Raw genomic sequence first — 13300 nt, forward strand, 5'->3', positions numbered from 1 at the left:
TTGACCTTAACGACTAAAACAATTACTAAAACCTTAACGCAAATTAAAACATGTAAATCGAAGTAATACTCTAGCCTATTCTAACTTAAATTAACACTTTACTTAGTTGAATGCTACAATAGAGAATAAATTCAAATTATACTGGTACCATGTAGAATATCTGAAAAATAGTGGTACCAAATGGAAAAGCCAAAAGTACAATGATACCAAATGGAATATCCCTAATTTTTTTAATTACAAAAAGGTAAAATTACTAAAACAAAATTTTAAACACTGTATTTAGCTTTTCTTTTTTACTTACTTATGAATGAAAACTCCCAAAAAAACGGTGGGAGTATATCAGATGCAGATTTGATTCTAAAAGACATTGAAAGTGAAACAAACAAGGTTGCAACTTTTGCAAGGGTATTGCTTGAGCTTGAGGCTCCAGAATCAAGGCTGAATTTATTCGGTTTCTCCGTTAGAGAAAAGCTCTGTTAGTCAGTTGAAGTTGGCAAATACAAAAGATTCTGAGATGTATGTTAGATTGATTTAAAGTTTTAAGACGTTGGTAGTATACTTTACCCTGAAACTGCTAACAATTGCCGTTATACAACTCAACCTACGTCACAGGTATTCTCTAATTTCTAGCAATTTTCTACTTTCTAGCAATTTATAAATCCCTAATTTTTATAAACCCTAATTTGTGCAATTGCACCTGTTTGATTTATGAATTGGAAATTGCATTATTGTTTTGCTTCTAATTCAGAAACTCTGGTATCATTTGGTTATGAACCCTAACCCTAGATAATTTGGTGATTTTAGAGGTGAGAGAATGGTGAATGATAAACGTCCTTCGCGAAAAACTAAGGACGATTCATCTTCTTCTGCGTTAAATTCCACGTCTGGTGATGCTTCTGGTTTGAGGCGGACAACTAGGAGCCTCAATAATTCGAGCCCGGTAAGTCTGAGGAAGTCTCAGAGGTTAGAAAAGCGGTCGCCGCCATCGACACCGTCTTCTTTGAGAAAGAAAAATGGGAAGCCGAGCCCGTTGCGAAGGACAGTGAAGGAGAATAGCTCCCAATCACAATCTCAATCTCCTAGCTCCAAGGGGATAATGGAGAAGGGTTCACCTTCTTCGAAAGGTTCGAAGGTGTCAAATAAGGGGCTGATCACACCGGAATCTTTGAAAGAGAAGCAAGATAAGACTTTGAAGGAGATTGCTGAGGAGGTTAAAGAGCAGAGTAAGCAGAATCTTGAAGTTGGTAATAAGAGGAAGAAGAGGTTAGATGCTCGATGTTACAGAGACATGTTTAAGCCTTTAAAGAAGAGTAAAACATCAACTGAGCTAGGTAATATTCTTGCTTTACCTATTTAGCTAATTATAATTTACAAAGATAGTTTTAGTATTATAGTCTGTGTTACTCACTGCTGTTGCATCGTCGGTTTGTAAATTCTTCTAGAATCGGGATCTGATAAAAAGAGCAGGCTAGAAGATTGTGATGACAGTGGAGATAGTGGTCCGGAGAAGGTTGAGGAAGGACAAGAAGAACATAGCAAAGCAGAGGGATCTAATGGAGATTGTGCAAACAATGCAGATGATTCTCAGCCTGGGGGTTCCGACTCTGATGTCAATAATAATATTTGCGTAGATGGAATTTGTCAATTTGAAGATGCAGAAGGCCCGGAGGTGTCTAGGGTTCGCAATCTCCCTTCCCCGTCTTCTCCTAAGAATGAGGCTGCTAAAAACTCTGATGAAACTGAACAAGATCCAACAGATGGCTCTGTGATCGAGAAGCTTTCCGACCAGGAAGTGCTGCCAGTTTTAAACAAGCTATCTGATAATGGGGTTGATATGGGATGCAGTCAGAAAGTGACAACTCTTGGGGATTCTGGTGTTGGAATTGAAGGTACGAATACCCGTCCTACAGATGCTCTCTCAGTGTCGGCTTCATGCAGAATGAGTATTTTGGCTGAGGAATGTGCCCAGTGTTTCAGAAAACGAAGGTAATGATCTCTTTGAAACCTTGAATTAAACATATGTTCTGCAGCCACCATGTCATGCTCCCAATTTACCGCTCTTATCATAGAAACTGTGAATGCCCCAGGATAATAAAGTCAATTGTTTTTTAGTGATTGCGTTATTGCTCTGCTCCTTGCTTCAACTCATTTATGTTTAGATGACAAGTATTTGCCTATTCGGTGGAATTATGTTTGATGCAATCACTTTAGAGTTCAAATCCTCTTGACCACCTCTCTTCTTTGCAAATCGTAAAAGGTAGAGGTGATTGTTTCAACCAATTCCCTTGTTCGTATAGTTATCTATTCTAGTGGATAAGCTATCCTGCAGAATTCCTTCTTTTTGTCTTTAGGAGTCTATTGTCTTCTGCTTTTTAATTTTTCTTTATTTCTTTTTCTAATTTAAATTTTCACTCTTTTGTGATGCTCGGTGGTTTCAACTCCTCCTTTTATCCTTTGTTCTTCCTCTTTTTTCACTTTCTCCCCTCTTTCTACATTTTCAATAATGAAATTGTGAATATTGAAAATTTTCATATTTTCTTTTTCAACATTAAACTTGAGATTTTGCTATACTTTCACTGTTCTAGTGTCTTCTTTTGAAGATAAATATATTCCTTAGGGGGGTATTATATAATTGGAGACTTGGAGTATTCATTTTATTATTTCGAGAAGCTTGTTCTGGAGGCTATGCATGTCGCATGCACCAAATGTAGTTGGATTACGATTGCCGTATGAGATAATCTTTTAGAGAGTGCACCTTCAGGAGATTGAGTATCTTCATAGAAAAAGCTTCTAATTCAGGCCAGTGTTTAAAGTATGACTCTGAAGGTTGTTCTAGAAGGAAATACATTGTGTGATCAAGTCAAGTAAATGTTTCTAGCTCAAGTTTGTTTTATTGCTCTATGCCTTGAAGAGGCAAACTGAAATTGAGAGCTATCGAGCAGCGTACTACTGTATGGATTAAGAGCTTGTAAGACATAAATGGAAATTTTATTGATGACAACAACAACAACAACAACTAAGCCTTATTTCCAAGGTGATTTGGGGTCGGCTAACATGAATCGTCAACTGGAATCGTGACCAGAGGAGATGGCATCGTCAAGAGTGATAAAAGTTTTTTTTTTTTTTTTTTTTTGAAAACAAGGTTTACACCAAAAAGTGTTTAGAAGAGGTTTTCAGCAAAAGGTTTTAATACCAACACAATTGAGAAAAACAAATAAATGCAGTATACCCTTCCTCCACATATATACTGCCCCTCCACCCATTCTATCCAACGTCATGCTCTCCTCAATCCCAAGTAACCTCATATCACTTTCAATTACCCTCACCAAGTCATCTTAGGTCTTCCCCTACCCTTTACAATTTGATTACTCCTCCACTCTTCAATTCTTCTCACCGGTGCATCTCCTGATCTCCTTTTCACATGACCAAACCATCTTAACCGATTCTCCCTCATCTTTTCTTCAATGGATGCAACTCCAACTTTTTCCCGGATCACTTCATTTCTTAATCGGTCCTTCCTTGTGTGGCCACACATCCACCGCAACATACGCATCTCCGCCACGTTCATCTTATGAACGTGGCATTGTTTCACCGCCCAACATTCGGTGCCATATAACAAAGCAGGCCTAATTGCAGTGCGGTAGAACTTTCCCTTCAATCTTTGGGGAATGCCGGAATCACAAAGGAATCCGGTGGGCTTTTCCACTTTAACCAACCCGCGTTAATTCTATGCGCCACGTCTCCATCCAGTTCTCCATCCTTTTGAGAATGGATCCTAGGTAACAGAAGATGTGCGATCCTTGAACCACTTTGCTATCCAAAGTGACCGCCCCCGCCTCGCTGCTTGTAACCCCACTGAACTTGCACTCCATATACTCCGTCTTACTTATGCTCAATCTAAAACCACGGGCTTCTAATGCATGTCTCCACAATTCCAACTTACTCTCAACACCTTCCTTTGTCTCATCAATCAACACAATATCATCCGCAAACATCATACACCATGGTATATCATCTTGAACTGACCTCGTTAGTTCGTCCATGACTAGAGCAAAGAGAAAGGGACTAAGTGCAGAACCTTGATGCACTCCGATCGTAATAGGAAACTCTTCTGTCCTCCCCACCGTAGTCCGCACACTCGTTGTTGCCCCCTCATACATATCCTTGATGATATCTATATATTTCAGTAGATTATTTTTGTAGTAAAGAAAAAAGTGCGTACCGATTTCACTGTCAGATGAAGGCAATCCAATGAAGCCTTTGAGGCATAAATCTGAAGTGATCCTATTTGAAAATACTCTTCCATTCCTGTTCGACCCCATAATCCACAAGATGGCCATCAAGCTTTGAGGCTGAGTAGCCTGTACGCAAAAATACAAGGTTATCATTATATGAAGTGTAAGAATATGGCTATTTGATGAAGGCTCTTTTGCATGGAAGAAGTGAGCCAAGTAATGTTTCTATTAGATTACGATAAGACTTATGATCTGGATGTTTTAGTATAAATTTCTTGCAAATTAACGAGGATGGGCCTTAGCATGGTGTCAAATAATTGATGATTGCTCATTTGAAGGATGTATCTCAATTCTTTTTCTACTGATTTCATGCTATACTGGGTTGTCAACTGTTTCTGTAGTTGCCTCCTGCTGTCTTGCATAGCACTATAACAAGAGCTTCCCAAGGAAGTTTCCTAACACACATACTGAAGTGATTATCAAATTTCAGAACATTGTGTAACTGGCAAAAATCTCAAAATATCTTTTGGACTGAGAGGTGGTATTTGTGCTTATTATGCATTACAAAATTTCACATGAAGTATTATGTGAAAGATAAAATCCATCTACAGATCACAATTCACTAAAATATGGCTTTATCTTGACTCAAATGCATACTTACCAGGAAAAGCCACTCTGACAAATGTGGTGAGATTTACAACCCTTCGAATTCAAAAAAAAAATAGTAGTCATAGCTCATAGGAAAACAATGAGACATTTGGCAAGCTAGTACATTTCGCCACCTTCAAGCTGTAGTGCTAAATGTACATGGATCTGTTAAAAGTAAATATCATCTGCTTTATATCTATTATAAACGAGTCTGTTTTAGACTTCTTCCTTGCACGTGTTTCCTCTGTCAGACTTGTCAACTTGTCTGGAGTTAAACTTAAAATAGTTATGGTGGTAACATTTGCTGAAAGTTTGATATTCTCGGAGATATTGGCTGATCATATATCTTGATAAAGAAACATGATATCACGGGCTAGACTGCTCTTTTCTATAATTGCAACTTAAACAGTATCCATCTTGTTTCAGGCTGGACCGTGACTCTCCAGAGCAGGAGCTCTGCTGTTGTCTTTCGAACACTGAGACCGGCATGGATGATGCTAAGGTTGATTTTTGTGTTAGTTTCCTTATTTTATTTTTCCTGTGGGTTCTTGTGCTAGAAATGCAGTTAATTGCCTAAATCTAGCTGATAGGAGTTCCAATTAGTGCATAGTTGCATCCTAGCTTAACTGCTAAAGATTATTTTTGAATGGCCATTATAGGGTTTTATGCGCTTGATATATTTCAAGATTTGTTTTTATTATCACTCTAAACTTGGGGCTGTGGGGTGTAAACCGTCATTTCTTCGTAATGTGAATTTGGTTCCTTTATCCTCATTGAATATGGAAGTTTAGACTTATGTAGGAATTAGCTAGTACTAAATTGTGAATGGAAACTGTTCCCCTTCGGCCTTTCTGTTTTACGCTTATGAGTAAAACATAATTAAATTCACGTGTCCTTTGCTATAGGATAGGCTTTCTGATCAATAGATCCCTTTCCCCCCAGTATTTACCTCAAAGGTCTTCTTTGACCTTCTTCAGAAATTAATTAGCCTTTTGAGATTCTTTGTGGATATCATATTCTCCATTGTGACATGGGCTATAACAAAATTTGAAAGGTAGGTAGACAGGCTTTGCATGGGCTCTTTTGGTCACCTCGCATTACTGTTATTGTTTTGCTGATCGTTTCTTTCGGTAAACAATATGCATTATTATGATCGCATTCATTTCTACTCTATCTTACTGATAGCTTCTTACAGTAGCTGCTGCTCAATATATACTTCTTTCTTTAATACTTGTAAAATTTTCCTTTTCAGAAGTTTCAAAATACTTGCAACATTATCTTTTTCGCTTGTGGGTTCACATGGGAATTTTCTTATCTCCCCCCCCTCTCTCTGTGTATGTGTGTGTGTGTGTGTGTGCCCCATCCCCCATTGCATGGAGCAAAGAACAGAGGAAATATTTTGTTCCTTTGATTGAGATTTGTTTTGATTCCTAACTTTCTGATACAATGAATTAGGATAGAGGGCAATGTGGGACCTGCTTAACTGCAGAGTTTGCTGACGAGCATGGCCAAAATGTAGGCCAAAGTGATTCTTCGGTTGATGTTCAGGGGATTGTATGTGTCATTTGCAAACTTGCTGGAAAGCTCTTGTGGGTAACTCTCTTTTGTATCTTAATTCTTTCTGCTCTTATCATTTCTATTATACAATTCTTCTGGTGGAGTTTGTTGTGGGATAATGTTGACTTTGACCTACCTTCATGTATCCTTTTTGATTAGTTTATAGGAAAAAGACCTTTGCCCAAAAACCGATTATTTTTTCTCACCGTTCATTTGGATGCTTTATATAGATAACATCTTTGCTTATTTAAAGTACATTTTGGTGTCAAGCACCTGATTTCTAGTCATGTAGTGGGTGGCTCATATTGTGGATAGATATTGTGAAGAAGTATTCTTTATACCAACTCATGCATCAAACATTTAGCTTATTTGCCATTATACTATTTGTTTTAATCCTCATCATATTATCAATATATAAGACAGATTCTAATACCAATTGTTGAGATTGCAACATTTGACATCCTCCTTTTTGTTTTCTATTTCAAAATTGAACTATTTATGTTCTTCTTAACTATTCTGAAAAAGTTTTTGCAAAAATAAGTGAAGTACAACAATAAAGCCAAGCTCATCTAAACAAGTTAAGTTCAGCAAAATAAGTTAAGTTCAACATAAAATAAGTTTAGGTTCGGCAAACTTAAGTTTGAGTTAAGCTAAACATAAGCTGAGTTCAGCTGAGATTAGCTAACTTCAGCAAACTTAAGTTAAGCTAAACATAAGTCGAGTTCAGTTAAGATTAGTTAAGTTCAGCAAAAAATGTTCCGTTAACGAAAGAATAGGTTCTAGTTTGGCTAAGTTAAGTTAAGTCAATTTGTAAGAAAACAGGGCCTGAATTTCCTCCCTATATGAGACTATTAATGTATGTCTTTTACAGATTAGCAACTAGCATTGTTGTTAATGGGCTGTTTTCTTTTGGGATGGGGAAAGGAGAGGATCCAAGAGAGAGAAAGGGTGGAGGGATTGAATCAAAACCTTGGTGATAATCTTGTTAGGTTTGAGAGGGGAAGGGTTTTTGTTCCATTTACAAGTGTTTGGTGAAACAAGAAAGAGAAAGGAAATGGAACCTTGCTCACCATCGGCAAGCTGAACATAGCCCAACCTAGTCAGTAGTCACTGCAACCAATCAGCACTAAGCCCCCTCAGACCGTGCCAATATGCTGCCAAGGGCTGACCATGCTGCCTTCCTGCTGCTGTTCTCCTTTTTGCTTCTCATTCCCGTTGTGGTTGCTCCTTCCTCTCTAATTTTGATTATCTACTGCAAGTTTCCAAAGTTTGTGCTACTCTATATTGGTTGAATATGGCCGGAGGTTCATGATAGGCTAAATTGTACCATTACCCACCTTCAAATATCAGATTAGGTGGTTGGTGTGCATCGGTGAAGGGGCCTTGGTGGTTAGTACTAGTGGTGGTGTCAGATTCATGGTGGTTTGCAAAGGACGGTGGCATCGGGTATTCACGATGGTTAATTCTCAAAAGATGGTGTCATCGGGTAGGTGAGGATGACGAGTGATATCTGTTTGTGCCGGTGGTGGCTTGGTGTAGCCTGTGATGGGTGATAGTGGTGATGTCGGGGTCATGGTTCAGGCTGTGCAGTATGTTGATGTTTGCAGTGACGAAAGAAGATGCTAATGGACTTTATCAGAAAAATAAGATGGTGATGGAGCTGAGTTGTCCAAACCCGAAAGTATGGAAATTCATGTCCTAAGGGTGTGGAGAGTCATGACGAGGGGATTTTGGGGTTTTCTATGCAGAGAACAGAGGAAGGGGATGGAAGTCGAGCGAACAGTCAAAGGAAGCGAGGTTCATGGTTACCTTTCCCTTTCTCAGTTACTCCCAATCAAACAGCCTCCAAGAGATTATAAAGGACTTTGTGTGGCGATTTGGAAGAGGCACATTGAGGCCGTGGGACTATGGCGACGCTCTGCAGCCTTGATCGAAATTAGTAGCAAGCATTCCTAGTTCTACAAAAGACATAACTCAGTAAGTAAAGCTATTAGTCATTGAGGCTTTCTGGGCATAGTGAGGTGAGCAAAATGGCATGGTTGAGGACTGGTGTTTACGACTCCAGCTCTTCACACACAGGGATTTTGCATTTTCAATGGATGCCCGCTATACCTGGCAAATATTGTCTTGATACGAAACGTGACCTACAACTGACCTGAGAAATCTGGTTGTTGAACAGAATATTATGACTTGATTTTATTCAAATCCGGAGAACCTGAAATTTCTTGGGGGTAAGAGCAATGCAGTGCTGTTTTGGCTCGACCGACCTGAAAGTCATTACATTCAAAGGAATGAAGTGGGAATGTAGGAAATATTTGGCAAAAATCATCAACTGTTAGTACATTTGGTTTATGCATGATCTAATTGCTCTCAAACATCATTTGTATGCTTAGACTTTGCTATGAATAACTATATTTAATATGAATTGCTATCGGGTGATGTACAATGTGTATACAAAAATAATAATACGAAGGATGCATTTCCCTTAACCCATTGGGTCAAACTAGGGTCATGAACAAGTGTTCACTCTTTCTTTTATTTTTTGAGTTTGGACTGTCTGCATCATCTTCTTTATGGAAATCTTGACAATCTCTTCACTAATTAATCAGAACTTTATCTTTTGGGTAGGTTTCAACACTTCCATGGGCTCCCCTTTTTTCACTATTTGACATTAATTTGTCGTAAACCAACTGAAATACTATTCTGATTAAATTTCTTAGGCTTTTTACGGCGAATGAAGCTTTATAACCCTTAAATCACCAAAACCAAATTTTGTAATTGCACTTCGCTTTAATGAGGTTAGTGCATCTCACCTGCGGATTGCAACTAGTTATAGGATCCAATCGCCTTAGTTTGTCTTGGTCCTTTTCAAACACTTTGTTTCTTTCTCTCTGAGTGTACTATAAAATAGACATTCTTTCCATGTTCCCCTTGGTTTTCCTTTACTCTCTATTCTTCGTCACCCCTGAATTGTATATATACAAATTGCCAGCTACCCACAGGCCACAACTCAACTGTAATCATTGATTTTGGAGCCATTGAACATTCAGTTGCTCCATGTTTTGCTTCCTGTTCCTTTATGTGGTTGTCCATGAAATCTTGTATTAGTTTGCTTTGCCATGGAAGGCGAGGAGGTGAGCTTCCTGTTTTCTTTTTTCTTTATTTCGGTCACCTTACTCAATAATTTGGTAAATTTCATTTTAGACAAAGCTCAATAGCTCAATAAGTGAAGCTGTCAAAGACCCCTCTGTTTCTCTCTCTCTCGAGTCTTGTCCATCAAATTCTCTTGAGTTTCTTTTATCCTGTGGATCACATAATAAAACCCTAGATCTTGTGCTACTCAGGGCTCTCAAACTTGTCTAACCGTGAATTTCTTTTCAGTCTCTTGTTAAGTTTACTTCCAAGACATGTACTATTTTCTCTTCATCTTATCAAAAGTAGATCTTATAACAGGCCCTGTGCATTGTGCTGTCAGCCCATTACCACTAAGACCATTATCGTTTACAACCAGAAGCAACATTTTATTATTATGATGATTGCTATCTTCAGAAGGATACCTCGAGGAATTCACCCTCAATTTCAATCAGTTTGATAGCTGAGGTTGCCATTACTACTTAGGGAAGCCGTAGATGAAATAAGTGGACAGGGAGAATCTTTGATGAGAGAGAGAGAGAGAGTGGGAGACATAATATGAGAGGGAAACTTAATTTTCTTGGAATTTCTGACATTATCTGTGAACATTAGAATCCTAGGTGAATCTGCCTCCTCATTTGATGCAGTTTTCTTACTTTCATAACTTTAAATGTTAGTGATTCATCTGGGTAGCTGTGGATTTCTGTTTGCGGTTTTTAGTCCTGTATAACTTAATTCTTGATATGTCCTACTTCGTATTTCTTTATATCTTTGGTCAATTTTTTTGGTGCTTTAATATTTCATTTTTGGCAACTTTAGCTGAGGATTAATGGTGTGATCCTGGTTATGCATATGTCTGAACTTTGGGGCTTAAGTTTTTATTGATTCATTATAAGTTCTTTCAGGCATAGGTGCTATTTATTGTTTATTTGTATTCTTCAGCTGAGCCCTATTATCCATATAAACACGAGATCTTTTATGTTCCTAATTTCTAGACAGTATTGTTTCTCATGTGTGCCTGTATTTTGTTTTATTTTGCTTTTTCTAGGCACTGTGGTGGAAAAGGGTGCAAAACCAGTTATCATCCTTCATGTGCATTGCCTCCTGAGGAGAATATATATCTTCTAAATTGCTTCTGTTACGACTGCACTAAGAAAAGGTTGTCCTTTGGTGTCCATTCAGTTTCGCAAGGCATAGAATCAATTTTGGGTGTTAGAGAAGTGGAATCGTCAGATTCTGAAGGTACTAATATATTTCATTTTAGGTGCATAGCATAAGGGGGACCATATTGTGCACGAATTCATTCCAAGTTCGATGGTCTTGTGTTTCCTTGATCGTTTAGTCTTATGTTTTCTCTGAAAGTAAAAAGGAAGAATCATACCCATTGTTTATTTCTTGAGTTTAACTTCAGAATTAAGATTACAGATGCTTCACATGATAGTCTGCTTGTTTTAGGTAGACAGAGGCAAAAACAGTTCTTTGTCAAATATAAAGGTCTTGCTCATGTTCATAATCGCTGGGTACCAGAGATACAACTGCTTCATGAAGACCCAGAACTTTGCTTGAAGCTTGGAACACCCAAAGAGGTATCTATGGCATCTCTTGGCTTTCTGCAGCTATTGTTTGTGACATGTGAATCAAATTTAGATGCTCTTATGCACCACTTATTCTCCTTATTTATCTTTTATCTGGATCTTATCTCTTTGAATAAACTTCACTTTCTCCAGGGAATACAGTGGAATCCCTCTTGGGCTGCCCCTCATCGTCTACTGCACAGAAGAGCAGTAATTGTTGATTCTCACCATAATGAGTCTGATCCGGAGGTTAGCCCTGAGTCAAACTGCAAGCATGAATGGCTTGTGAAATGGTGTGGTCTTGATTACGATCAAGCTACATGGGAATCAGAGGATTCTCCATGTTTTAATAAACCTGATGCTCAACGGTTGATTGATGAATATGAAGCACGTCATAACAAGGCCAGGAAGACAAGCAATGAGGTTTGTTTGTGTACGCCTTAAAAATGTCTATGTTCTCTCAATCAAATTGGTAAATTTTGATGACTATGAAAAATTATGGAGCTTCTTCTCTCAATCAAATTGGTAAAGTTTTTATGCTCTCTCAATCAAATTGATGAAGGGAAGGGCCATTGTGAGAGGAATATCTATCCTTTTATGCACTTCACTTATTACATGTTTTCACATTTCACATCTATGTTTCAGGTTTAAACTATGTGAGGTTGTTGGTGTATTTTTAGAAATTCATTGAGTACTGTTTTGGCAATGGTCCAAATTCTTCTTTTTGTTAATTCTCATATATGGTTTCGTAATCAATTATATGCAGGTTCAAGAAAAAAGAAAGGGATCACTTAAACTTGGAAAACTTTTGGTTGGAGGAGCTGACAGTTGCTATGTGAACTCTGTGAATAAGCTCCGTGATTATTACCACAAGGGGCATAATGCCGTTTTGCTAGATGAGCAGGTATGATTGAGTTTCTAAAATGTGATTGTTATATATTGAGTTTTTATGTCCATTGTTTTTCTTGGTGGTTGTTATGATTCTTACTTTGATGCATTTGTCCTTGTTTTCTATTTTTAATTTTGATAGTATTATTAAGTGGTGATTGTTTCTCAATATGTTTGAGTATTGGAGAAGCTTCCAGTTCAAGGGGGCATTTAGTGTTATGGCCTGCCTCTATGAATTTTGAAATGTGTCCAATTTTCCCCGGTAAATACAAGGGTTTTAACAATGTCATCTTGTATGCGGGTCAGAGCTTCGATTTGCGGATGAGATAGTCCCTTCGTTCCCAAATTCCTCTTTTTCAGTCTCGGATCGTGGAATCGACGCATCTCAGATCAGTGATGGATTCATTCCAGATCGCTAGTCCCTTCGTTCCAAAATTCCTCTTCTTCAGTCCTGTAAAACCTCTCCAATTAAGGGTAATTTCACATGTAGCGTTAACAAAAATCCTCATTCTGCAATCAATGCTTTGCTAGAGTGTATTGTAGATCACAATCATGTGGGTTTTGGTCTGGGTAACACTAGTCTACCAGTGTGTTAATTGACACGTATGATCTTGCAAATTGCAGAGATAGGAGGGGGGAGGCAGAAGAGGATGGCATTTACTTTTCCGGTTAATTGCCTTCGGAGAACTAAAGGCTGTCCCCCTTCTTACATGCCTTTTCAGCTTTCCTAGTACCCTTTTTTTTATTTGTCTTTTCTCTGTTTGACTTACCAACTGTATTTCATCTAGCTATCCATTGGAATTTACTAATGCCCCTTTATACGTACTTTTTTTGGGATAGTATTCATGTTTAATTAGTAAAAGCGCATTTCAAAATCTTGTATATATGTTTTAAAATAAGAAGGATGAGGAAGACAGATGTGCATAATTCTTCAGCTGAATTACATATTTTTATTAAAAAAGGCACATGATAAATAAGTTGTACATTTACTTTAAGAATCTTCTCATTTGACCCCAAATCTGTACATATATACTTCCTTATCTTTAGTTGCTTCATTTCTCATTTTGGAAAGTTCCATTATAATTGCATCATTACCTTATGTGTTAATGGGTTCTCTCTATCTCTTTCATCACATGGATCTCTTTTGTTTCTCTCGGTTTGTAATCTAGGTTTTGTTGATCTAAGTAGGATTGTATTATTTAAGATTTATAGGTGTATCTGAGAGTAGTTTTTGGAGATGTAGGCACTGAACAGCTAACACCCTTG

At 37.9% G+C, this 13300-nt stretch overlaps 1 protein-coding gene across 6 annotated transcripts in view; it reads left to right on the plus strand.

The window, feature by feature from the left end:
* The first annotated feature begins 317 nt into the window (after window positions 1-317).
* LOC104902872 (helicase protein MOM1) overlaps window positions 318-13300 on the plus strand; it is a 39862-nt gene continuing 26879 nt past the window's right edge. The window contains exons 1-9 of one of the 6 annotated variants that reach the window (XM_010690795.3): window positions 318-612; window positions 805-1331; window positions 1443-1986; window positions 5310-5385; window positions 6339-6472; window positions 10621-10814; window positions 11028-11158; window positions 11300-11569; window positions 11913-12050. In XM_010690795.3, coding sequence (XP_010689097.2) covers window positions 815-1331; window positions 1443-1986; window positions 5310-5385; window positions 6339-6472; window positions 10621-10814; window positions 11028-11158; window positions 11300-11569; window positions 11913-12050 — 2004 coding nt within the window. In that variant the 5' untranslated portion in view covers window positions 318-612; window positions 805-814. Of the gene's footprint in view, window positions 613-804; window positions 1332-1442; window positions 1987-5309; window positions 5386-6338; window positions 6477-10620; window positions 10815-11027; window positions 11159-11299; window positions 11570-11912; window positions 12051-13300 lie in introns of those variants that run through there. The other 5 variants (XM_010690796.3, XM_048637432.1, XM_048637433.1 and 2 more) reach the window with 5 other exon arrangements.

The sequence above is a fragment of the Beta vulgaris genome, chromosome 9 (assembly GCF_026745355.1).
Source record: "Beta vulgaris subsp. vulgaris cultivar EL10 chromosome 9, EL10.2, whole genome shotgun sequence".
NCBI classification, from domain to species: domain Eukaryota; kingdom Viridiplantae; phylum Streptophyta; class Magnoliopsida; order Caryophyllales; family Amaranthaceae; genus Beta; species Beta vulgaris.